General features: G+C 37.1%; 1 protein-coding gene across 5 annotated transcripts in view; it reads left to right on the top strand.

Moving 5' to 3' along the window:
* Positions 1-24,111, top strand: part of SLC44A5 (solute carrier family 44 member 5) — a 432,655-nt gene that overhangs the window by 402,597 nt on the left and 5,947 nt on the right. For all 5 annotated transcript variants that reach the window (XM_027536863.1, XM_027536861.1, XM_027536865.1 and 2 more), the window contains 10 exons: positions 1,431-1,530; positions 3,654-3,746; positions 4,219-4,306; positions 4,801-5,063; positions 5,549-5,643; positions 16,028-16,131; positions 17,918-17,991; positions 18,602-18,672; positions 18,789-18,877; positions 20,584-20,668. In XM_027536863.1, the coding sequence (XP_027392664.1) occupies positions 1,431-1,530; positions 3,654-3,746; positions 4,219-4,306; positions 4,801-5,063; positions 5,549-5,643; positions 16,028-16,131; positions 17,918-17,991; positions 18,602-18,672; positions 18,789-18,877; positions 20,584-20,668 (1,062 nt within the window). The remainder of the gene's footprint in view (positions 1-1,430; positions 1,531-3,653; positions 3,747-4,218; positions 4,307-4,800; positions 5,064-5,548; positions 5,644-16,027; positions 16,132-17,917; positions 17,992-18,601; positions 18,673-18,788; positions 18,878-20,583; positions 20,669-24,111) is intronic.

Consider the following 24,111-nt stretch of genomic DNA (forward strand, 5'->3'; position numbering starts at 1 on the left):
ATGTAGCAGGGAGATGTTACATTACTGAGAACCTCCCACATCTCTGGGTTAACTGGTTTCTCCTCACTTGGAAATACTGAGGTATGATAAACATCTGAATCTTAGTGGTATAACAATAGAATAAAATGAGTGTCCTATGATTGGAAGTGTTCAGACATGAGCAGAATAACTAACAGGAATGTTGTAGAGTGGATCCTTTCATGGGTAGGAATTTAACTTTTCATTAAGTTTCTTTCATGATTTCAGAATCTCTTATTAGCCGTACTATATTCCTTAATTTAGACTCCACATCTTTTCACTTTTTAACATCTTTGAGGTCAGGATGCATTTTATAATCAATAGACAGACATTTAATGAAGGATGTTTTACTTTTCCTCAAAGGTTATTACTAAATTAAAGGTATGTTGTAGAATTGAGGAATATAATAATTAGGGCTGTTTGGCTTCAAGTAAAAACAAACAAAGCTGGAGGCAAGGCAGAGGCATTTATTCTAAGAACAGAGAAGTGTCTCACCAAACTCAAAATAGCAGAAAAGCAGCTGGACTTCCAAGTGGACCTGGATCTAGGAAACAAAAAGCCAAAATGGAGCCAAGCTTTCCTCTTTCTCTTTCCTTACACTTGTACACTTTATTCTTTCTTCCCAGGTTCACTTGCTTTACATAAATGTGGTTTTGACACAGTTAATGTGTATAACTCTTAGTTCAAGAGGCATACAAACGTCAATTCAAAACTAAACTAGACCTAAAGGAGTGGATTGAGGGGTGAGAGAGGCTCACGAGGGAGGGGTTATATGTATACTTACAGTGATTCATGATGTTGTACAGCAGGAAAAAAACAAAAACAAAAACACTGAACTACATTCCCTTAATTCTAACTCTCAGACCTCTTTACACAGCTTGGGTTGGCATTACACTCTGATTTTATCAAGGTAGTCATGATGGGTGGGCTCACAAACTAAAAATGTGGTATCCCAGAACCCCACCCTGTCCATCAGCAAGATCAATTAAGAGGCGTTGTGAGCCTGGCAGCAGCTCAAAAACTTTGTTCTGTAATGATTCTCTTACTCAAGGAAGTTTACAACTGAAAACATCTAAAATAGAGTTGTCTAAAGCAGCCCTTCCTTTTCTTCTATGCCTATTTTCTCATTTCTACAAGTGGTGTGAAATGTTTCCATAGATAAGATGAAGCCTGTCCAACACAGTTGTTTAAATTCTAGCTAAAAGTTTTAATCCAGAATTGTTTTTAAAGCATTTCTCAGAGTTTTAAAAGTGAATTTCTAAAACTGGCATCTTTGGAGAGGTAGCACTGCTTAAATTATGAAGTGTCAGAGCTGGCAGAAATCATCATGAAGATCAGTCTGATGTTTGCACAGAAAGTTTGCTCTTTGGTTTGATTTGCATTGCACACTAATATTTTTTTCCTGTTTAAAGTGATAATACTCTGCCTCCTTGAATTGTTCATCATCCTCATGCTGATCTTCCTCAGGAACCGAATCCGTATCTCCATCGCCCTGCTGAAGGAGGGGAGCAAGTAAGGCCTTGATGGAGAGACTCGCATAATGTATATCCGTCTTTCATATCAGTCACTGCTTATTTGTAGATGCCCCAGACTCTTTTCCCTTTAAGATGGCTTGTTAAATCTGCTTTCCATTCAAGAAAACTTGTTTAAGTTCAGACTTTGCCACATATTAAAAAGTTCACAATAACAAGTCTTTCAAAATCCCCAAACATCAATTATCTTAGAGCAAAATAAAGCTAAAATCTGTGTAGTCTGTGCACTAGCACGTTTTTTAAAACACCAAATATATGTTAGGAGGATAGCTTATGTGAAAGTAAGTGACAGAGTGCCAATAAAAGTTAGTTATATTATATGTTGTATCACTCCCATACTGAGTCGTATGTTAATACTGATGGTTGAGATCATTTGCAGAACTGTAGATCACTGTAATTCTGTAAAGTCAATTATGTGCTCTTGCTAGTTTTGTATAAGTAACAAAATTTGCCAGTAGACAGAGTAATTGGTCTTAGCAGCACCAGACTATAGGTTTTTGTATCTACAGCTCTCAATTCAAGAACATTGTATACCCAGAGTCATTTTTATTTTAAAATGCTACAAAATAAACACAATTTTTCATAAAATTCATGCTTGTGAGGTAATAACACCTACAGTTTCTAAACTATTCCAAAAGGTCACTTGAAGATAATACATTAAACTTTTGAGTAATGCATGGAAACAACAAAGAAAGTATTACTAAAAGCCAACAGATCATGTTCTTTGTTAAGAACAATGGAAACTGGGTTGTTAATGACCAAGGACCAAATTATTTTAAATAGTCTTTAAGGATTGTTTTAACAAAATCATCATCTATAATAATAATAGTGCCACCTAGAGCCAGTGTTTGAAATAGTTAACAAGCAGTTTGCTAAATTAAATCTGTCCTTCCCACAATAACTGAAGCCCTATCATTAGCCACTGAAAGCTACTGATTTGCTGGGTTATTCCTTAAATAATATGATATTGTACAATTCACTTATCCAACTGCTATGCCTCTAAATGTGTGTGTGTGTGTGCATGTGCGTGTTAAAGAGTAGTTACTACTGTGACAGATTAAAGATTTTTTTTTTTTCAAAGGAAAATAAGAGCTGGAATAAATTGGTGTGAGAATACAGGGTAATCATAGGGATGCCCAGTATTTCACTCACATCAGTGTCTGGAGGAAAGAGAGAATAGCATAGTCTAAATAGTGAGGTGGAGAAGGTAACAAATGAAAAAACGAATCTAAAATGTGTCAGTGTGGGAATTCCCTAGCGGTCCAGTGGTTAGGGTTCTGCACTTCCACTGTAGCGGGCAAGGGTTCCATCAGCTGGTCCAGGAACGAAGATTATGCATGCCCCATGGCGTGACTGAAGAAAAAAATGTGTCAATGTATTAGGAGTGGAAATAGTTCTATTGTAGTTCTCAGTGGCTATATCAAACAACATAGAGTTAATTTAGTGTCATATGCTAAAAAATTATTCAAAAGTAGTAATAGAGTAACTAGGATGTGAATATTTTAGAAAGCATATCTTAGGAAATATCAAAATAATCATTTATCCTGGAAAGTGAAAGAGTTACTTGAAGGGTTGCTGTATGGAAAAGGTGGTCATTTCTTCTCCAGAAGGTAGTGGATGTGAATTACATCAGAAGAAGAACTTCCTAATACTTTGGTTGTTAAGAAAATAGAATAAGCTGTGTCATATGAGACTAAGGAACATGTTCTGAAGACAGTTCAGAAGGGATTCTTGAATTAGAGATGGATTCTCACATTTGATCAGATGATTGTCAAGATCCTCTGCAATTTTAAATGTCTAAACAAAAGAGAGAAATACCATGATTATAATGCATGCAGTCAGTCTTTCTGAGTTAGACAGAAATAACCAAAGAGGAGAAGGTTTGGAGAACTTTTGGCAGGAATCAAACATGAGCACTGAAAGAATGCTATTAACTTAATAAATAAATATAAATTAAAACAACTATGAATACACCAGCAAAAAAGAGTCAATGGTTGTTACCACTGTTCTTTGAATGAATTCAGTCTAATTCTAAAAGATGAAATTTTAATTGAGAAATTGTAACTGTATCATTTTGAATTTCAACTATTTGTTTTATTTCAGAGCCATTGGATACCTCCCTAGTACTTTAATTTATCCAGCTTTAACTTTCTTTTTCCTCTCAGTCTGCATTTCCTACTGGGCTGTGGTAGCACTGTATCCTTTGTTAACTGACTTCTTTAAACCTCAGGTCCATACTATGACTCAGAAACTGGGAGTTGATATACCTTTCCATCCTGGAAAGACTAGAAACATCCTAAAGATATAATTGCAATGATGATGATGATGATGGTGATGACTGCTAAGCTCTAAAAAAGTGAACCAACTGAATTTCCCCTCAAATAGGTCATATGGTAGATTTTATTTTATCTTCACATATGATACTTCTCCTTTGCAATACCTAAAAAGAAAAAAAAAAAAAACTCTTTTATTTTTTGCTTTTAAGGGGCTACTCCTTGTAGCTGACCCATGTTATATTATTCTGGGTCTTAAAATGAATGAATTATTAGATTATACGTTTTTTGAAATTAGTCTTTCAGTACCCTTTTGGGTTATTCACACATTATTTTCTTGTCCATTTATTTTCAATCTGCCAGCAAATAATTTAACCTTAATAGAGTTCACTCAGTTACTTGGCTACATCAGGGGCACCTATATACAAAGTCATAGCCCCACAGGGGCACTGTGAACATGAAAATAAAACCTGTGACCCAGTGGTAAGTAAAAGAAACTCTTTTATTTACTTTAATAAAGAACTCTACTACATTTCATCCAACCACTGTTGTAGGAATAATCCTGTAATAGGGACCCTGTGCACTGATGAGGATCACTGTAAAGAAGGGGAGAGTGAGTCAGGTGTTAACTGAAAAGCACTGAAAAGAGTGGGCAGAACAGAGAGAAAACACCGCTGTTGCCTGAGCTCACTTGTCGTGTCATACACCTAAGAAGCATGTACAGTCAACAACCACACTAATAAATGTAAAATTGTAGTGCATGCAGACTAATGAACGTGTGATGGTAAAATGAGATATTTTTCCATAGCTCAAGAAAGAACTGTATAAAGTGGTGTTATAGAAAATAGAAATAACAGCAGAAGCTAATAGAAGAGCAGGACAAGCAGTTGGGGGCTACACAAGGGAAGGCAGGGAAGGCATTGTCTTGGAATAGTATTATCATATTATCCTTGTTGGTTTCTTTTTTCTGAGTGCAGGGTTTTAATACAACTGAAGTTGCCAAAGCTTGCCCTGGGGCTCAGTGTCATTTTGCTTTCTATGGTGGAAAGAGCCTGTACCATCAGTACATCACTACCTTCCAGTTACTCAATCTATTCGTCTTTCTCTGGCTTATAAACTTTGTCATTGCATTGGGTCAGTGTGCCCTTGCTGGTGCCTTTGCTTCTTACTATTGGGCCTTGAAAAAACCTGATGACATCCCACCCTATCCACTTTTTACTGCATTTGGACGAGCCATAAGGTGAGTTTCACATTGAACACTACATCTATCTTCCCAGTTATGTTTAGTGTGCTTATAATTCAAGTGGCAAAGTACTTGAGGTCAAAGGTATAATTCAAGATTCATGAATGTCCATTGGCTTTGTTTGATTTTATAGCCATCATTTTATTTTTAACCCCTACCCAGGCCAATCCTTCTAAAAGGTTACTGGAGTGAAGAAGTAGGGGAGGTCACTAAATTAAAGATTAAGGATGAACTTGTCTTTCTTCATTGCTCAGCTCAAACGTAAAATTAATATAAAATGATAGGCTATTGGTATCATTTTTGTAGATGAAGTACAAACTGGATATATATGGTTTAAAGGCCTCTATGGAGACCTTTGTCAATCTGAATAAGAGAGTAGAAGTTCTTTTCTATCAACCCTTTTACCAATAAAAATCAACTAACATCCTTTTAGTTCTTAGTAAAAATATTTTAACCTTTATTCTCATTTTATCTTTGTCCAGATATCACACAGGATCCCTAGCATTTGGATCTTTAATTCTTGCAATAATTCAAATGTTCAGATTAATCCTAGAATACCTGGACAAACGTCTTCAAGGTAAGATTCCAGAATTCATCTTTTCTCAGACTTCCTGACTTCTGTGAATAGAGTAGACTGGATCAGGGGTTGGGGGAACATAATGACTGTAACTTGGATACAGTAATAGGGATGGATGTGGTCAGACTGGGAAGATGTTTAGAAGGAAAAGCCAACAGGACTTGTTGAGGGATTGAATATGGTGGGGGTGGGGATAGGAGCAGTGGTAAAGAAAAGAGAAAAAGCGTGTGATACTGAAAACCACTCAGTTGTGTCTGACTCTTTGTGACCCCATGGACTGTAGCCTACCAGGCTCCTCTGTCCATGGGATTCTCCAGGCAAGAATACTGGAGTGGGTTGCCATTTCCTTCTCCAAAAGTGTATGATGTTACTTACTAAATTATGGAAGCCAGAAGGAACACAATTCAAAGAAGAGATTAAAATTTGTGTTTTTGACAGGTTACTATTGAGAAGCATGGTGGGGATGTCAGGCAGTTCTAAGTCTAGAGCTCAAGACAGCACAGGCTTAAACTATGAATTGTGGATGTCATTTGCTCATACATGACACATATAGTTTACAAAAACATAAGCTGTTTAGAATGTACTTTAAAAGATCTTATTATTAATTGTCAAAATCTTGAAACAGAACAACAAAGTTGGAAAACATACAGTCCTGATTTCAAAACTAAATACAAACCTACAGTAATCAACACAGCGTGGCCCTGGTGTAACGATGGACACACAGATCCGAGACAGACTAGAGAGCCCTGAAATAAACTGGTATAACGACTGACACACAGATCCGAGACAGACTAGAGAGCCCCGAAATAAACTGTTGTAACGATGGACACACAGATCCGAGACAGACTAGAAAGCCCCGAAATAAACGTTCACAAAAAGACTACTCAATGTGGGAGTCTCTTTCAACTAATGCTACAAAACTGGGTATCTCCATGCAAAAGAATGAACCCTTGCCTTACACCACATACATGAATTAACTCAAAATGGATCAAAGACAAACATAAAAGCCAAAACTATAATAGAAGTCTCAGAAGAAAGCATAGGAATAAATCTTCTTAACATGGGATTTAATGATGATTTCTTAGATATGATACTAAAAACACAGGGAACAAAAGAAAAAACAGATAAATTATACTTCATCAATATTTTTTAAATGCCTGTACGTCAAAGGACACTATCCAGAAAGTAAAAAGACACCCCACAGAATGGGAGAAAATACTTGCAAGTCATATACCAGATAAGCAACTAATATTTAGAATGTATAAATTACTCCTACAATTCAAAAATAAACAGCCTAATTCAATATGGGCAAAGGATTTTTTTAAGTAAATTTTTTTCAGCTTGAGGTATAACTGACAAATAAAATTGTATTTTTTTTCTAATTTTATTTTATTTTTAAACTTTACATAATTGTATTAGTTTTGCCAAATATCAAAATGAATCCGCCACAGGTATACATGTGTTCCCCATCCTGAACCCTCCTCCCTCCTCCCTCCCCATACCATCCCTCTGGGTCGTCCCAGTGCACTAGCCCCAAGCATCCAGTATCGTGCATCGAACCTGGACTGGCAACTCATTTCTTACATGATATTTTACATGTTTCAATGCTATTCTCCCAAATCTTCCCACCCTCTCCCTCTCCCACAGAGTCCGTAAGACTGTTCTATACATCAGTGTCTCTTTTGCTGTCTCGTACACCGGGTTATTGTTACCATCTTTCTAAATTCCATATATATGCGTTAGCATACTGTATTTATGTTTTTCCTTCTGGCTTACTTCACTCTGTATAATAGGCTCCAGTTTCATCCACCTCATTAGAACTGATTCAAATGTATTCTTTTTAATGGCTGAGTAATACTCCATTGTGTATATGTACCACAGCTTGCTTATCCATTCATCTGCTGATGGACATCTAGGTTGCTTCCATGTCCTGGCTATTATAAACAGTGCTGCGATGAACATTGGGGTACACATGTCTCTTTCCCTTCTGGTTTCCTCAGTGTGTATGCCCAGCAGTGGGATTGCTGGATCATAAGGCAGTTCTATTTCCAGTTTTTTAAGGAATCTCCACACTGTTCTCCATAGTGGCTGTACTAGTTTGCATTCCCACCAACAGTGTAAGAGGGTTCCCTTTTCTCCACACCCTCTCCAGCATTTATTATTTGTAGACTTTTGGATCGCAGCCATTCTGACTGGTGTGAAATGGTACCTCATAGTGGTTTTGATTTGCATTTCTCTGATAATGAGTGATGTTGAGCATCTTTTCATGTGTTTGTTAGCCATCTGTATGTCTTCTTTGGAGAAATGTCTATTTAGTTCTTTGGCCCATTTTTTGATTGGGTCGTTTATTTTTCTGGAGTTGAGCTGTAGGAGTTGCTTGTATATTTTTGAGATTAGTTGTTTGTCAGTTGCTTCATTTGCTATTATTTTCTCCCATTCTGAAGGCTGTCTTTTCACCTTGCTAATAGTTTCCTTTGATGTGCAGAAGCTTTTAATTTTAATTAGGTCCCATTTGTTTATTTTTGCTTTTATTTCCAATATTCTGGGAGGTGGGTCATAGAGGATCCTGCTGTGATGTATGTCGGAGAGTGTTTTGCCTATGTTCTCCTCTAGGAGTTTTATAGTTTCTGGTCTTACGTTTAGATCTTTAATCCATTTTGAGTTTATTTTTGTGTATGATGTTAGAAAGTGATCTAGTTTCATTCTTTTACAAGTGGTTGACCAGATTTCCCAGCACCACTTGTTAAAGAGATTGTCTTTAATCCATTGTATATTCTTGCCTCCTTTGTCGAAGATAAGGTGTCCATATGTGCGTGGATTTATCTCTGGACTTTCTATTTTATTCCATTGATCAATATTTCTGTCTTTGTGCCAGTACCATACTGTCTTGATAACTGTGGCTTTGTAGTAGAGCCTGAAGTCAGGTAGGTTGATTCCACCAGTTCCATTCTTCTTTCTCAAGATCGCTTTGGCTATTCGAGGTTTTTTGTATTTCCATACAAATTGTGAAATTATTTGTTCTAGCTCTGTGAAGAATACTGTTGGTAGCTTGATAGGGATTGCGTTGAATCTATAAATTGCTTTGGGTAGTATACTCATTTTCACTATATTGATTCTTCCAATCCATGAACATGGTATATTTCTCCATCTATTAGTGTCCTCTTTGATTTCTTTCACCAGTGTTTTATAGTTTTCTATATATAGGTCTTTAGTTTCTTTAGGTAGATATATTCCTAAGTATTTTATTCTTTCCGTTGCAATGGTGAATGGAATTGTTTCCTTAATTTCTCTTTCTGTTTTCTCATTATTAGTGTATAGGAATGCAAGGGATTTCTGTGTGTTGATTTTATATCCTGCAACTTTACTATAGTCATTGATTATTTCTAGTAATTTTCTGGTGGAATCTTTAGGGTTTTCTATGTAGAGGATCATGTCATCTGCAAATAGTGAGAGTTTTACTTCTTCTTTTCCAATTTGGATTCCTTTTATTTCTTTTTCTGCTCTGATTGCTGTGGCCAAAACTTCCAAAACTATGTTGAATAGTAATGGTGAAAGTGGGCACTCTTGTCTTGTTCCTGACTTTAGAGGAAATGCTTTCAATGTTTCACCATTGAGGATAATGTTTGCTGTGGGTTTGTCATATATAGCTTTTATTATGTTGAAGTGTGTTCCTTCTATTCCTGCTTTCTGGAGAGTTTTTATCATAAACGGATGTTGAATTTTATCAAAGGCTTTCTCTGCATCTATTGAGATAATCATATGGTTTTTATTTTTCAATTTGTTAATGTGGTGTATTACATTGATTGATTTGCGGATATTGAAGAATCCTTGCATCCCTGGGATAAAGCCCACTTGGTCATGGTGTATGATCTTTTTAATGTGTTGTTGGATTCTGATTGCTAGAATTTTGTTAAGGATTTTTGCATCTATGTTCATCAGTGATATTGGCCTGTAGTTTTCTTTTTTGGTGGGATCTTTGTCAGGTTTTGGTATTAGGGTGATGGTGGTCTCATAGAATGAGTTTGGAAGTTTACTTTCCTCTGCAATTTTCTGCAAGAGTTTGAGCAGGATAGGTGTTAGCTCTTCTCTAAATTTTTGGTAGAATTCAGCTGTGAAGCCGTCTGGACCGGAGCTTTTGTTTGCTGGAAGATTTTTGATTACAGTTTCAATTTCCGTGCTTGTGATGGGTCTGTTAAGATTTTCTATTTCTTCCTGGTCCAGTTTTGGAAAGTTGTACTTTTCTAAGAATTTGTCCATTTCTTCCACGTTGTCCATTTTATTGGCATATAATTGTTGATAGTAGTCTCTTATGATCCTTTGTATTTCTGTGTTGTCTGTTGTGATCTCTCCATTTTCGTTTCTAATTTTGTTGATTTGATTTTTCTCCCTTTGTTTCTTGATGAGTCTGGCTAATGGTTTGTCAATTTTATTTATCCTTTCAAAGAACCAGCTTTTGGTTTTGTTGATTTTTGCTATGGTCTCTTTTGTTTATTTTGCATTTATTTCTGCTCTAATTTTTAAGATTTCTTTCCTTCTACTAACCCTGGGGTTCTTCATTTCTTCCTTTTCTAGTTGCTTTAGGTGTAGAGTTAGGTTATTTATTTGACTTTTTTCTTGTTTCTTGAGGTGTGCCTGTATTGCTATGAACTTTCCCCTTAGGACTGCTTTTACCATGTCCCACAGGTTTTGGGTTGTTGTGTTTTCGTTTTCATTCATTTCTATGCAAATTTTGATTTCTTTTTTGATTTCTTCTGTGATTTGTTGGTTATTCAGCAGCGTGTTGTTCAGCCTCCATATGTTGGAATTTTTAATAGTTTTTCTCCTGTAATTGAGATCTAATCTTACTGCATTGTGGTCAGAAAAAATGCTTGGAATGATTTCTATTTTTTTGAATTTACCAAGGCTAGCTTTATGGCCCAGGATGTGATCTATCCTGGAGAAGGTTCCATGTGCGCTTGAGAAAAAGGTGAAATTCATTGTTTGGGGATGAAATGTCCTATAGATATCAATTAGGTCTAACTGGTCTACTGTATCATTTAAAGTTTGTGTTTCCTTGTTAATTTTCTGTTTAGTTGATCTATCCATAGGTGTAAGTGGGGTATTAAAGTCTCCCACTATTATTGTGTTATTGTTAATTTCTCCTTTCATACTTGTTAGCATTTGTCTTACGTACTGTGGTGCTCCCATGTTGGGTGCATATATATTTATAATTGTTATATCTTCTTCTTGGATTGATCCTTTGATCATTATGTAGTGACCTTCTTTGTCTCTTTTCACAGCCTTTGTTTTAAAGTCTGTTTTATCTGATATGAGTATTGCTACTCCTGCTTTCTTTTGGTCCCTATTTGCATGGAGAATCTTTTTCCAGCCCTTCACTTTCAGTCTGTATGTGTCCCCTGTTTTGAGGTGGGTCTCTTGTAGACAACATATGTAGGGGTCTTGTTTTTGTATCCATTCAGCCAGTCTTTAAGTGTACAAATGATGATTTAATGGATATATACATTGTGAAAGGATACCCACATTTAAGGTGGGACATTTTTTCCTTTTTTTTGGTGAGAACGCTTAGGTTCTACTCTCCTAGAAAATTTCAATATACAATACAGTATTATCAACTGTAGTCATGTTTTACATTATATCCTAAAACTTTATTCATGTTTTAGCTAAAAGTTTACAAGCCTCTCCCAATTTCTTCCATGCCCAGCATGTGATAACCACCATTCTATTCAGTTTATATGCATTATAATCTTTCCCCCATGTATAAGCAATACCATGCATATTTGTTTTTGTCTGGCTTACCTCTCTTAGCATAATGCTCTTCAGGTTCATCCATGTTATTGCAAAGGTAAGATTTCTTTTTTATGGCTGAACAATATTCCATCGTGTATATATACTATACTTTATTGATTGATGTACCTAATAAACTAAGATCATGGCATCCAGTCCCATCAGTTCATGGCAAATAGATGGGGAAACAGTGGAAACAGTGTCAGACTTTATTTTGGGGGGTTCCAGAATCACTGCAAATGGTGATTGCAGCCATGAAATTAAAAGATGCTTACTCCTTGGAAGGAAAGTTACGACCAAGCTAGACAGCATATTAAAAAGCAGAGACATTACTTGGTCAATGAAGGTCCATCTAGTCAAGGCTATGGTTTTTCTAGTAGTCATGTATGGATGTGAGAGTTGGACTATAAAGAAAGCTGAGTGCCAAAAAACTGATGCTTTAGAACTGTGGTTTTGGAGAAGATTCTTGAGAGTCCCTTGGGCTGCAAGGACATCCATCCAGTCCATCCTAAAGGAGATCAGTCCTGAATATTCATTGGAAGGACTGATGCTGAAGCTGAAACTCCAATACTTTGGCTACCTGATGCAAAGAACTGACTCATTTGAAAAGACCCTGATGCTGGGAAAGACTGAAGGCAGGAGGAGAAGGGATGACAGAGGATGAGATGGTTGGATGGCATCACTGATTCAGTGGACATGAGTTTGAGTGGACTCCGGGAGTTGGTGATGGACAGGGAGGCCTGGAGTGCTGCAGTCCATTGGGTCGCAGAGAGTTGGACATGACTGAGAGACTGAACTGAACTGAACTGAATGAGCTTTGTGCCTTGTTTCAGCTTTTGGCTTAAAGTCTATTTTGACTGATACAAATATAGGTATACCTGATTTCTTTTGGCTTCCATTTTCATGGAAAAATCTTTTTCTAATATTTCACTTTTGGTCTAAGTATGTCTTTAAAGGTGAAATGAGGCTCCTGTAAGTAGCATATACTTGAATCATTTTAAAAATTTTCATTTAGTCACTCTGTCTTTTGATTGGAAAATTTAGTTCATTTACAATAATTACAGTTGTAATTATTGAAAGTTATAGACTTACTTATTTCTATCTTGTTAACTGTTTTCTGGCTGTTTTAAAGTTTTTTGTTTTTTCTTCTCTTTCTTTGTGATTTTATCATTTTATAAGTGGTATCTTTTGATTCCTTTCTTGTATCTATTTTGTGGTTATCGTAAGGCTTATGTAAAATATATTATAGTTATAATAACTAAAGGAGAAGGAAATAGCAACCCACTCCAGTATTCTTGCCTGGAAAATTCCATGGACAGAGGAACCTGGAGGGCTACAGTCTATGGGATTACAAAGAGTCAGCCACGACTGAGCACATCAGCAGTATAATAACTAAATACCTTATAGTTAAAATATCTTATAGCTGATAACAAGTGAATTAGTAATGCATACAAAAACTCTACCTTTTTATATCCCCTATGCACATATATTTTATGCTACAATGTTTTTGGTATCACAATTTACATATTTTTATGTTGTGGATCCACTAACAAGTTATTTAGTTATACATAAAAAAGTCCTTTTAATACTTTGTCTTTAACCTTTATACTATAGTTCTAAGTGATTTACCTACTACCATTAAAATTGTAGAGCATTTTGAATTTAAGTTTATATTTACTTTACTGTGAGTTTTATGCTTTCATATATTTTCATGTTACTAATTAGCATCCTTTGTTTCAGCTTAAAGAACTCCCTTTAATATTTCTTGTAAGGCTATTCTGCTGGTGATGAACTCTTAGCTTTTGTTTGTCTGGAAAACTCTTACCTCTCCTTCAATATTGAAGGATAACTTTGCCACATAGATAGTTTCTTGGTTGGCAGATTTTCCTTTCAACACTTTTAATATATTATTCAACTTCATTCTGGCCTGCAAAGTTTCTGCTGAAAAATATGCTTATATTCTTATGGGGATTTCCTTGTATATAAGAAGTTCCTTCTTTCCTGCTGCCTTTACCTGACTTTTGAAAATTAACTTTATGTGATTCAATGTGGATCTCTTTAGATTGGTATTCTTTGAACTTTCTGGATCTGGATGTCTGTTTCTCCAGGCTAGGGAAATTTTCAGTCATTATTTCTTTGTATATGTTTTCTGCCCCTTTTTGCTTTCTCTTATCCCTCTGGGACCTCTGTAATATATATAATGGTCTGCTTGATGGTGTCACATTAGTCTCTTATAACTTCATGCTTTCTCTAACTGGATAAATCCCCCTGCATTGTCTTTGAATTCATTGATCCTTTCTTACACTAGATCTAGTCTGCTGTTGAATTCCTTTATTTAATTTTTCAGTTCAATTATTGTAATTTTGAGCTCTATAAATTCAGTTTGATTTTTAGAAATTTTCTATCTCTTTATTGAAATTATCATTTTGTTCATTCATTGCTCCCTGACCATGGTAAGCATCTTTATGACCATTGTTTTGAATTCTGCATTGGGTAAGTCAATGATCTCTGTTTCATAAATGCCAGTTTTGGAAATATATCTTGTTTGTTTATTTGGAACATATTCCTTTGTTTCTTCATTTTTTTCCTTCACTCTCTGTATTTGTTTCTGTGCATTAGATAAAGCAGCCATTTTCCCCAATTTGACAGACTAGTCTCAGGTAGGAGATGAGCTTCATTAATCAGCCCAGCCCAAGCTTCTTATTCTCTCAAATCTTTGTGATTGTCCTAGCCATCATAGTTAAGTAGCTCTTAGTAGTTGAAAGTGTAACTAGACCTGTCGGTGTCCCAAAGGGAAGAGTCACAGTCAGAACCTAGACAAGGCTGATTAGAAGCTAAACCCTCAGACATCAGCTGGAAAAGTGTGTAGTTAAGCCCATTTCAGGGAGAAACTAGGAGGGAAGCTTTTGCCTGCTTCCTCAGCACTCAGCCAGGATACATAACCATGGTAGAGGTTAGTGGTAGTAGGGCACTCCTTAACCATTCAAAACCTGATTCTTTGTTTTCTGCAGTCCTGTGAGACTCATAAGTACAAGCCCTATCTAGAGCTACACAAAGCTGGGTCACCAGGCATGTATACAAGCTCCTTCCAAAGAGAAGTTGATGACCTGCTCCCCCTAGGTCCTTGCAGGACCACAGGTAGATCTAGAGTGTGCAAATTAGAAATTCAACTTTTAGGCAGGGTGTTATAAAGTATGCACTCAGTCCCTTCCCAGGAAAAGACTGGAAGACGGGCATTTTTGCTTGCTTTCTCTTTGCTAGTCTCTGTGATTGCTATAGTTGTTTTTTATAGTCCCATAGAACTTGTGGGCATAAGCCCCTTTGGCTTCAGAGCTAAATGTTTTGGGGGTCTGTCTCTTGGGTGGGAATCTTGAAAGTTGGAATCCTTGATGTGTTGCTCAAACCCTTTACTCCTCAGGGAGAAGCTGAGAGTTGGGGGTATTGTCCTGGTTGTATGGCATTGTGCCAGGGGTAGGGTTTATGGTGAGTGTGTCTCAGCCTTTCCTACAATTTCACTGTTAGAATTTTTTAGTTGCCTGATGTGAAGGAGTCACTCAGCTTGTTTCTGGATTTCTCTCAGAGGAAATAGCTCCCAGTATAGTTATACATTTGGTGCGTCTGTGGGAGGAGGGAAGTTCAGGAGCCTCCTTGTTACCATCGTTGTCCCTCCCGAAAATGATTTGCATAAATATCGCTCTGAAGAAAGTATATAAGTGGTGAATAAATATATGAAAGGATGCTCAATATTAGTCATTGTGGAAATGCAAACCAAAAACATAATGAGCTACCACTTCATACCCAATAAAATGGCTACTATCAAAAAATTAAAAATAATATGTTTGTAGGTTAAGGATAAATACCTGTGTATTGCTGGTAGGAATGTAAAATCATATTGCCACTGTGGAAAACAGTATGGTGATTCTTTAAAACATTAAAAATATGATTGCCAGCATTTCCACTTCCAGATATATACTCAAAAGGGTTGAAAGCAGGGACTCAAATAAATACCTGGACACCAATATTCATAGCAGCATTATTCACAATAGCCAAAAGATAGAAAGAACCCAAATTTCCATTAACAGATAAAAGAAAAAACAAAATTGTTTGTGTGTGTGTATATATATACACACACACATGCACACACATACATACGTACAACAGAATATTATTCATCTCTAAAAATCATGTAATAGGTGGATCCTCATAACTTAATGTTAAGTGAAATAAGCAAGACACAAAAGGTTAAATATTGTAAGATTCCACTTATATAAGGTATCCAGAAGAGGCAAATTCATACAGACAGAAGTATGATAGAGGTTACCAGGGACTTGGAGGAGGGGAGAATGAGGAGTTATTGTTTTAATGGGTACAGAGTTTCTATGAGATGATGATAAGTTCTGGAAATTGATAGTGATGGCAGTTTCACAATACTGTGAATGTACTTAATGCTACTGAGTTGTACACTTAAAAGTGGTTAAAATGGTAAATTTTATATATATTTTACTACAGTTAAATCAAAAAGCCCATTTAAAATTTTACTATTATTTTTATTTATAGAGTCTACAAATCATTAATAGGTTTAAATATCTCCTTCTCATAGAGGCCCAGAGCAACATTTCTAAATTCCTAAAATGCTGCCTGAGATGCTGTTTCTGGTGTTTGGAAAAAGCAGTAAAGTTTTTGAACAGAAATGCCTATGTTATGGTAAGTAAATTATTTTTATTTACTAAACTTCTTTGCAAACCCAAATCGCATGTCTACATTTCCATCTCAAAAGCACTTGTATATCAAGCAGTTGAATTTATCACCATGTTGATACAAGAATTTGTGAATCCAATGCCTGATTCAGGGCTATGCTTTCCTAGCTGAGACAGTAACTTAACTGTACTTCATTATTACCTTCAATACCTTTATGGAGAGGGAAAATATTATTTCCCTTGTGTGTGTGTACCCTCAGTCGTGTCTGACTCTTTGCAACCCCATGGACTGTAGTCCTCCAGGCTCCTCTGTCCATGGAATACTCCAGTCAAGAATACTGGAGTGAGTTGCCATTTCCTCCTCCAAGGTATCTTCCTGACCCAGAAGTCAAACCTGTATCTCCTGCATTGGCAGGCAGATTCTTTACCACTGCACCACCTGGGAAGCCCATTGTTTCCCTTAGAAATATAAAAATGTGCTAGATTAAAAATAATACTATTTGTCTTTGACATACTTTCATGGGAGGGAAGCTTAATTAGTCTAGATTTCACGATGAAAAGAAAATATTCTTCTAATTCTGGGATTTACACATTTTTAAGGAAGGATCTGTTTCTTTTTATGATTCTTATTTTGAAATATGTGGGAATTGATAATGTAACTGAATTTGTTACTTATTTCCAATAGGAATATGGTGGCTTCTAAAGAGATTCTTTTTAAAAACAGGGGATACAAAAATATTGTTCTAAAATTTAGCAATTACAACCTTATTAACACTTGATTATCACAGTGATATAGGGTCTGATGGTGTGATTCAAATAGTTATGGATATTCAAAGAGTCATTTATATAACTCCAGTGAGAATATTTTATTGAGCCTCTTAATAAAGTAAGTGTGTATTGGAAGGCACAGGGTTTCCTGAGAGTAATTTTTAATGTGAATGCTACATTTCACCTATTCAGCAACACATCATAGCCAAACCCTTCAAAGACAAGCTGTGACCTGGGATTTGAGAAGACCTACCTCTGTTTACTTTGGCCACCTGCTGAGAAGAGCTGACTCATTTGAAAAGACCCTGATAATGGGAAGGATTGAGGGCGGGAGGAGAAGGGGACAACAGAGGATGAGATGGTTGGATGGCATCACTGACTCAATGGACATGAGTTTGGGTGAACTCCAGGAGTTGGTGATGGACAGAGAGGCCTGACATGCTGTGGTTCATGGAGTCACGAAGAGTTGGACACAACTGAGTGACTGAACTGAACCTCTGTTTAAATTTGTGTATTTCCCATCGAATTAACGGAGAAGGCAATGGCACCCCACTCCAGTACTCTTGCCCGGAAAATCCCATGGACGGAGGAGCCTAGTAGTCTGCAGTCCATGGGATCGCTGAGAGTCAGATACGACTGAGCGACTTCACTTTCACTTTTCACTGTCATGCATTGGAGAAGGAAATGGCAACCCATTCCAGTGTTCTTGCCTGGAGAATCCCAGGGACAGGGGAGCCTGGTGGGCTGCTGTCTATGGGGTCGCACAGAGTCGGACACGACTGAAGCGACTTAGCAGCAGCATGGAATTAAGGGAAAATAGCAACTGAAATATACCTTATTGCCAATGACTCTGAGAGTTATGCAGAGTTGAGGATACATGCTTCCCAAGCCTCCCATGAGCCCAAAGGTTGGAAAGATGAATGAGAGTAACTCTATGGGTGACAGAGAATTAATTAATGTTCCTGTCATTGGATTGTCTGTTGGTCTTGTTAAGTTATCAGAATAATATCAACTGTCTTCCTCAGATGGCAATATACGGCAAAAACTTCTGCAAGTCAGCAAGAGATGCTTTCAATCTTCTGATGAGAAATATTTTAAAGTAAGTAAGCAGGTTGAGCATTGCAGTGGATGGTTTGGTGAATTTTGAGCATTTATATGTCACATGTTGATTTTATTAGACATGAATCTTCTCTTTTATTTTAAAAGATTTAAATCTTCTCCTTCACACCTTAAATTTCTTTGTATGTCTTTGAATTGTTGCTCCCATAATCCATCTATACCTTTATACCCACTGGCACTTACTCATCTTTATTATACCCTATGCTCAAGAAATTCCCCACACAAACATTATCATCACATTTCTGACTTTTCTTTCCTCCCCAAATTGACAGACTCTGAGTGAACAAAATCAGAGAACCAATGCAGCCATCCTCAGGATGCAGGGTGTCTATAGTCCTCAAATTAGAGTGAGAGAGGCTGACACCACCAATAGCACCTGACAGCCCTTATAATGCCATTTTCTGTTTACTTCCTTATAAATAAGTCAGAATTTCATGCCTGGGTTCCTTCATTTCTTCCACTTAATAAATGCTAAGTAAGATTTCAGCAAAGACACATCAAAATGAATTCATGGATTATTTACTTTCGTAAATTTTTAGTAACAAATCTAACTTAAACACAAAATTATATTTTTTTTTTCTGATTTCCAGAATTGCAGTTATGGATAGAGTGACAGACTTTGTACTAATCCTGGGAAAGATTCTAGTTGCTGGCTGTATAGGTAAGTAGTAGTAGTAGTAATAATAACAATAACAACAACAATGAAGATTTTTTAAAAATTTAACAGGTGCCTAGAAAAACTTCTTTATGACAAAAAGCTATATTCCTTTGCTCCAGGTGTCCTGGCCTTTCTACTTTTCACGGAAAGACTCCCAGTGATTATAGAAGGACCAACATCTTTAAATTACTACTGGGTACCTTTGCTGGTAAGAGCTGATAGTAAGTTTGGGCTGCTACAATAAAAATACCATAGACTGGGTGGCTTAAACAACAGGGGTTTATTCCTCACAGTTTTGAAGATGAGAAGTCCAAGATCAAGGTGCCCACAGATTCAGTCCCTAGTGAGAGCTTCCTTCCTAATTTGCAAAGGCATACCTTCTTGCTGTATTCTAACAGGGTAGAAAGAGAGATCCTCTCTCATCTTCTCCTATAAGGGCACTAACCATTCACGAGGTCTCCATCCTTGTATCCTCATTGCCTCCCAAAGGCCCTACGCCCAGATGCCATCACACTGGGGATTAGGTTTCCACGTAGGAATTTTGAGGGGACACAATTCATTCCATAGCCACTGGGTAATACTGACTCTGATTTATGAGAGATGGCAGAATAAAAAACCAAAAAAGAATAGGAGAAATAATGATAGCTAACATGATTAGTCTTACTTTGTGCCCAGCCTCATTCTGCTGTGGAGCTTGGGTTCCTTGGAAGCAACCCCTGAGACAGAGGATTGCAAGCAGAGGGCTTATTACGAAGTGCTCTCTGGAGATACGCTGGAAAGGAAGTGAGGAGGACAGGGCTGGGCAAAAAAAGAAGCTGATCCATGCTGCAATTACAGTTGAAGCCTCAGACATAATTATAGGAATTTCTGACACAGGGGCTAGGCCTCCATATACTGCATCAGGCAGCCATTGGCCAAGGGTTGCCCTCTGAATGATGGTGTAACCTTGAATGAGGCAGTTCCCTGCAAAAGCAAGTTCTGTGGAGCAAAACAGCTGAGTCATCAGCTGCCTGCCTACATTCCCAACAACTGGAAGATAGATGTGGCAACTGGAGAGGACCTGGAGGGAACCCTGTGGGATCTTTTACAGTATATTATTAATAACTCACTCAATCCATGTGTCATAAACACCACTGTTACAATCTCTGCTTCCCCACCAACAATCTTCCATAGGAAGCACAGAGAGATGAGTGACTTGTTGAGTGAGTGCCTCAGCTGTGATTAAACTTAGGCAGTGTGTGCTTTTAACTCCATGCTCTGGACTTCCCCGGTGGTCCAGTAGTTAAGAGTCTACCTGTTGGGCCTCCCTGGTGGCTCAGTGGTTAAAAAAAAAAAAATCTACCTGCCAGTGCAGGAGACACAGGTTCAATCCTGATCTGAAAAGATTCCACATGCCATGGGGCAACCAAGCCCGTGAGCCATAACTATGGAAGCTCGTGTACCTAAAACCTGTACTCTGCAAGAAGAGAAGCCACCCCAGTGAGAAGCCCCACTAGAGCTAGAGAGTAGCCCCCACTTGCCACAACTAGAGAAAGCCCACATGCAGCAATGAAGACACAGCACAGCCAAACATAAATGAATATTTTAAAAAGAATAGGATTATTCCATGAAAAAATGAAACAAAAAACTCTGTGCTTTACTGCCTCAGTATGCAGGATCCTAGATCTGGGATGCTTTTGGTAAGCATTAGGGATAGTGAAAAGAAAACTGGGAGATAATCTAGCACATTTTGTTTAAATCTCAGTTCAAATACACTCAAAAACATTATCATTGAATCTTTTACATTTCTATATTGAAATCTTTTTCATCAAAGAGTACTTCAAAGTTTCCTTATCATGATTTCATTTAAAACTGCGTTATTGTTCTTTTGGACAAATTTATGACATCTTCATTCTTTTCTCTACTCATTTACAGACAGTGATTATTGGATCTTACATAATTGCACATGGATTCTTCAGCGTCTATGCAATGTGTATTGAAACTATTTTCATCTGCTTCTGTAAGTTTTCAGTATATGTGTTTTCCCTCTTCAGTGGATAACCGAAAGATGAAAAGGTTTACACCCATGTCTTTAGCTGGCTGTGGATTTGCTATGACCTGGCTGCAACTGCAAAACAGTGTTAATTTGGAAAGAGACATTGTCTAGTAGATTCTTTTTAAAACTTAACAGCTGAGAGATGATATTCTCAAAGCACAGGAGAGTCAGGCATCATGGCATGGTTTTAGCATGAAATTATTTTTTAATTTCTGAAAATGTTTTCAAATTTGTAGTAATAATTGGCTTCTGTTATGCTTCATTAACAACTGAAGACTTAGCTGGGCTTTGAGGCTGGGCTTTGGGAACTCTTGAGGAGAGCCATTATAGTTTCTGATAAAGCCAAGCTGGCAACGATTTCAAAGATACATAGAGCCAATTCACACTAGGTAACACAATGACAGATAGATAGGATTAATAGAGAGGCATGTCTTGGAAATGTTTAGATGAACTCTGATGCTTATCGTTAAAATATTTCATTAGGGCTTTCATCACTGACTACTGCACTGTGCCTCTATGGAGCATGTGCTACTCACATACACAGAACGGGTATGTTTTCTATTAGTACCTCATCTTAAAAGCCCGGGGGAGTCTAGTGCCCATCAGGAGCTTGATCTGTTGTCATCTTCAGCCTAAATAAAGTAAGGTCAACAGATGAAAGAACAGAGCTTGTTATCCCTACAGCTAATACCCTCTGAGAGATTATTTCTCTGGCACATTGCTCTTAAGAGAAGCAGAGAAAACATTCTATTACAGTGCATTAATGAGTTATCCACCTATATAAAATGAACAGTTCAGTGGGTTTTTTTGGTATAACTCATAGTACCAACTGCATGCTGGGGTCAGGATAGGAGATAATGTATGTATGTATGTATGTATGTATGTATGTATGTATGTGTGTGTGTGTGTGTACTACCTGCAATGCGGGACACCTGGGTTCAATCCCTGAGTTGGCAAGATCCCCTGGAGCAGGGCATGGCAACCCACTCTAGTATTCTTGCCTGGAGAATCCCATGGACAGAGAAGCCTACAGTCCATGGTGTCATAAGGAGTCAGACACAACTGAGTGACTAAGCACACACACACACATATATATACACACACATATACATATATATATATTTCATAGGGTGTTATATTGAAGGAAAAAATCTTCTAGAAAATGGTTGGATATCTTTTTCCTTTCTGAACATTTACAAATCAATTTTCAATAACTGGACAAAGAAATCAGGAGAACTTGGTGCACAAGTGAGCTCTTCCTTTGGCTCTAAATGGAACTGGAATGTTTAATCTTTTCCTAGTACCCCAGTGGTTTGTCAGAAAAAGCCATCTACAAAATACCACATGAACAAACTTCAGCTCAGGTATGAGATGGAAGAAGGAACACGGGAATAAGGTAGCTTAAGACACAGAAGAGACAGAGCTTTCAAATGTTCAGAGAGCTTTCCTCTCAAATGCTAATTATGGGAGTCAAACTGGGAGAGCCCACTGGGGTCTTCCCCATATTTGTAACTGAAAAGTTTTCTAAAAATGTATCCGAGGAAATGTCTAGAACCTACCAGTTTCCAGTCTTTGGAAGCTTTGGCAAGTCTTGTGGATTTTAATTTTGACAGTGGATTCTAAATTTGAGAATGAAGAAATGTTTTGCACTCGTCGATATTACTATATTCCACTCATCTATATTGCCAAGTTCTTAAAAATCAGGTATAATTTCAGCCTTGTTCAAAACATCATGTGTTGAACGTGAACCTTTTTTCTTCAATATTCTTGTCATTGATAATAAAGAACAAGAGAAACTAAATTGCGTTTCTCTTCCCTCTCCAGCTGTTACTTTGGGCAACATCTAACTTTGGAAACTATTCTCCTTAAATGATATTCCAAACCAAATTCTGATTGTGTGGAACTGTACCTTTTGTTGTTGTTGTTGTTTTTTCTGCATACCTCTTTTTTTAATTTTTTTTATTTTTAAACTTTACATAATTGTATTAGTTTTGCCAAATATCAAAATGAATCCACCACAGGCATACATGTGTTCCCCATCCTGAACCCTCCTCCCTCCTCCCTCCCCACACCATCCCTCTGGGTCGTCCCAGTGCACCAGCCCCAAGCATCCAGTATCGCGCATTGAACCTGGACTGGCAACTCGTTTCTTACATGATATTCTACATGCTTCAATGTCACTCTCCCAAATCTTCCCACCCTCTCCCTCTCCCACAGAGTCCATACTTTATACCTATTATCTTGACTGCCAGAAAACTGGTATGTTTAAAAATGCGAACCACTTGCAAATACTCTATTTTGTAGAAACGTAGCATCCTTTCAACATTACAAAGAAATGAGAATTCTGACCCCAAGATAGGAGAAAACAATACTTGTAGATGATTATTATCATTATTGGGTGATTGATACTGTAGTTCCTACCCATTCCTCAAAAGTAATAACGATATAAACATATAATAGGTGATATAGAAATATGATTAAGGAAAAAAGAACAAAAATGTTCAGCATCTATGATGTTTCCTACTTAGCTTTTCATTTTGTAGCTGAGGAAAGTCACTGTGAAGTCCACTGTAAAAATCTGATAAACCAATAATCCAACCATTCCTAAGAGAGTATGGTGAAAAATAACTTAGATATATTCTAAGTGGTTATGGTGTATGGTTTTATATAATATTTCTTATCCTTTATTTCATAATAAATAAAGGCTAAAAATAATATAATATTTTAATATACTAGTAAAAACAGAATCAAGTTGCATTTATATATTTATTGAGATATTATCAGTTGTGAATTATATGTATCTGCAAGAAATTTAATTCTATGTAAACTTCTCCTTGCTTCTCAGCATCATTCTGATCCTTTCCCCCAACCACCCAGCAAATGTGTGCTCAGTGAATACCCATCATCTTACTATTAAGCAAAGCAGGAATATAAACTTATATATTACAAAAGTCATAAGACATTGCATTAGCTTTTGAATGTAATCTGAGGCAAACTGCAAGGATTTAGGACGGGGCACCTTTTAGTTAGCAGCATGAGATCTGAAGTAGGTGTCTAGAAACTGGGTCCTCACCTCATCCTGATTGCCCCAGAGCTTTCAACTTTAGGAGAATCATTTCACATCCCTGGGTCTCAATTTCTTCATCTGTAACATTAGGGTGTGAATTACCATTAAGAGCAACTTTGAACTCTGAAATTCAAGTATTCTCTATATGTATCATGCCACACTTTTAATTCAGCTTCATCTCAGAGGATAGGGCAGTTTACCTTTATGAACTGAAAAGTTGCAGAATTCAAAGATAACACCTTTGAAAGGACATTAAAGATCTTATTAACCTTTAAACTATCAAAATAAACCTCTTTGGGAGTGGGTGGGATTTACAAAGTTTTAGTGCTTCCTGGCAGAA

The sequence above is a fragment of the Bos indicus x Bos taurus genome, chromosome 3 (assembly GCF_003369695.1).
Source record: "Bos indicus x Bos taurus breed Angus x Brahman F1 hybrid chromosome 3, Bos_hybrid_MaternalHap_v2.0, whole genome shotgun sequence".
In the NCBI taxonomy this organism is placed as follows: domain Eukaryota; kingdom Metazoa; phylum Chordata; class Mammalia; order Artiodactyla; family Bovidae; genus Bos; species Bos indicus x Bos taurus.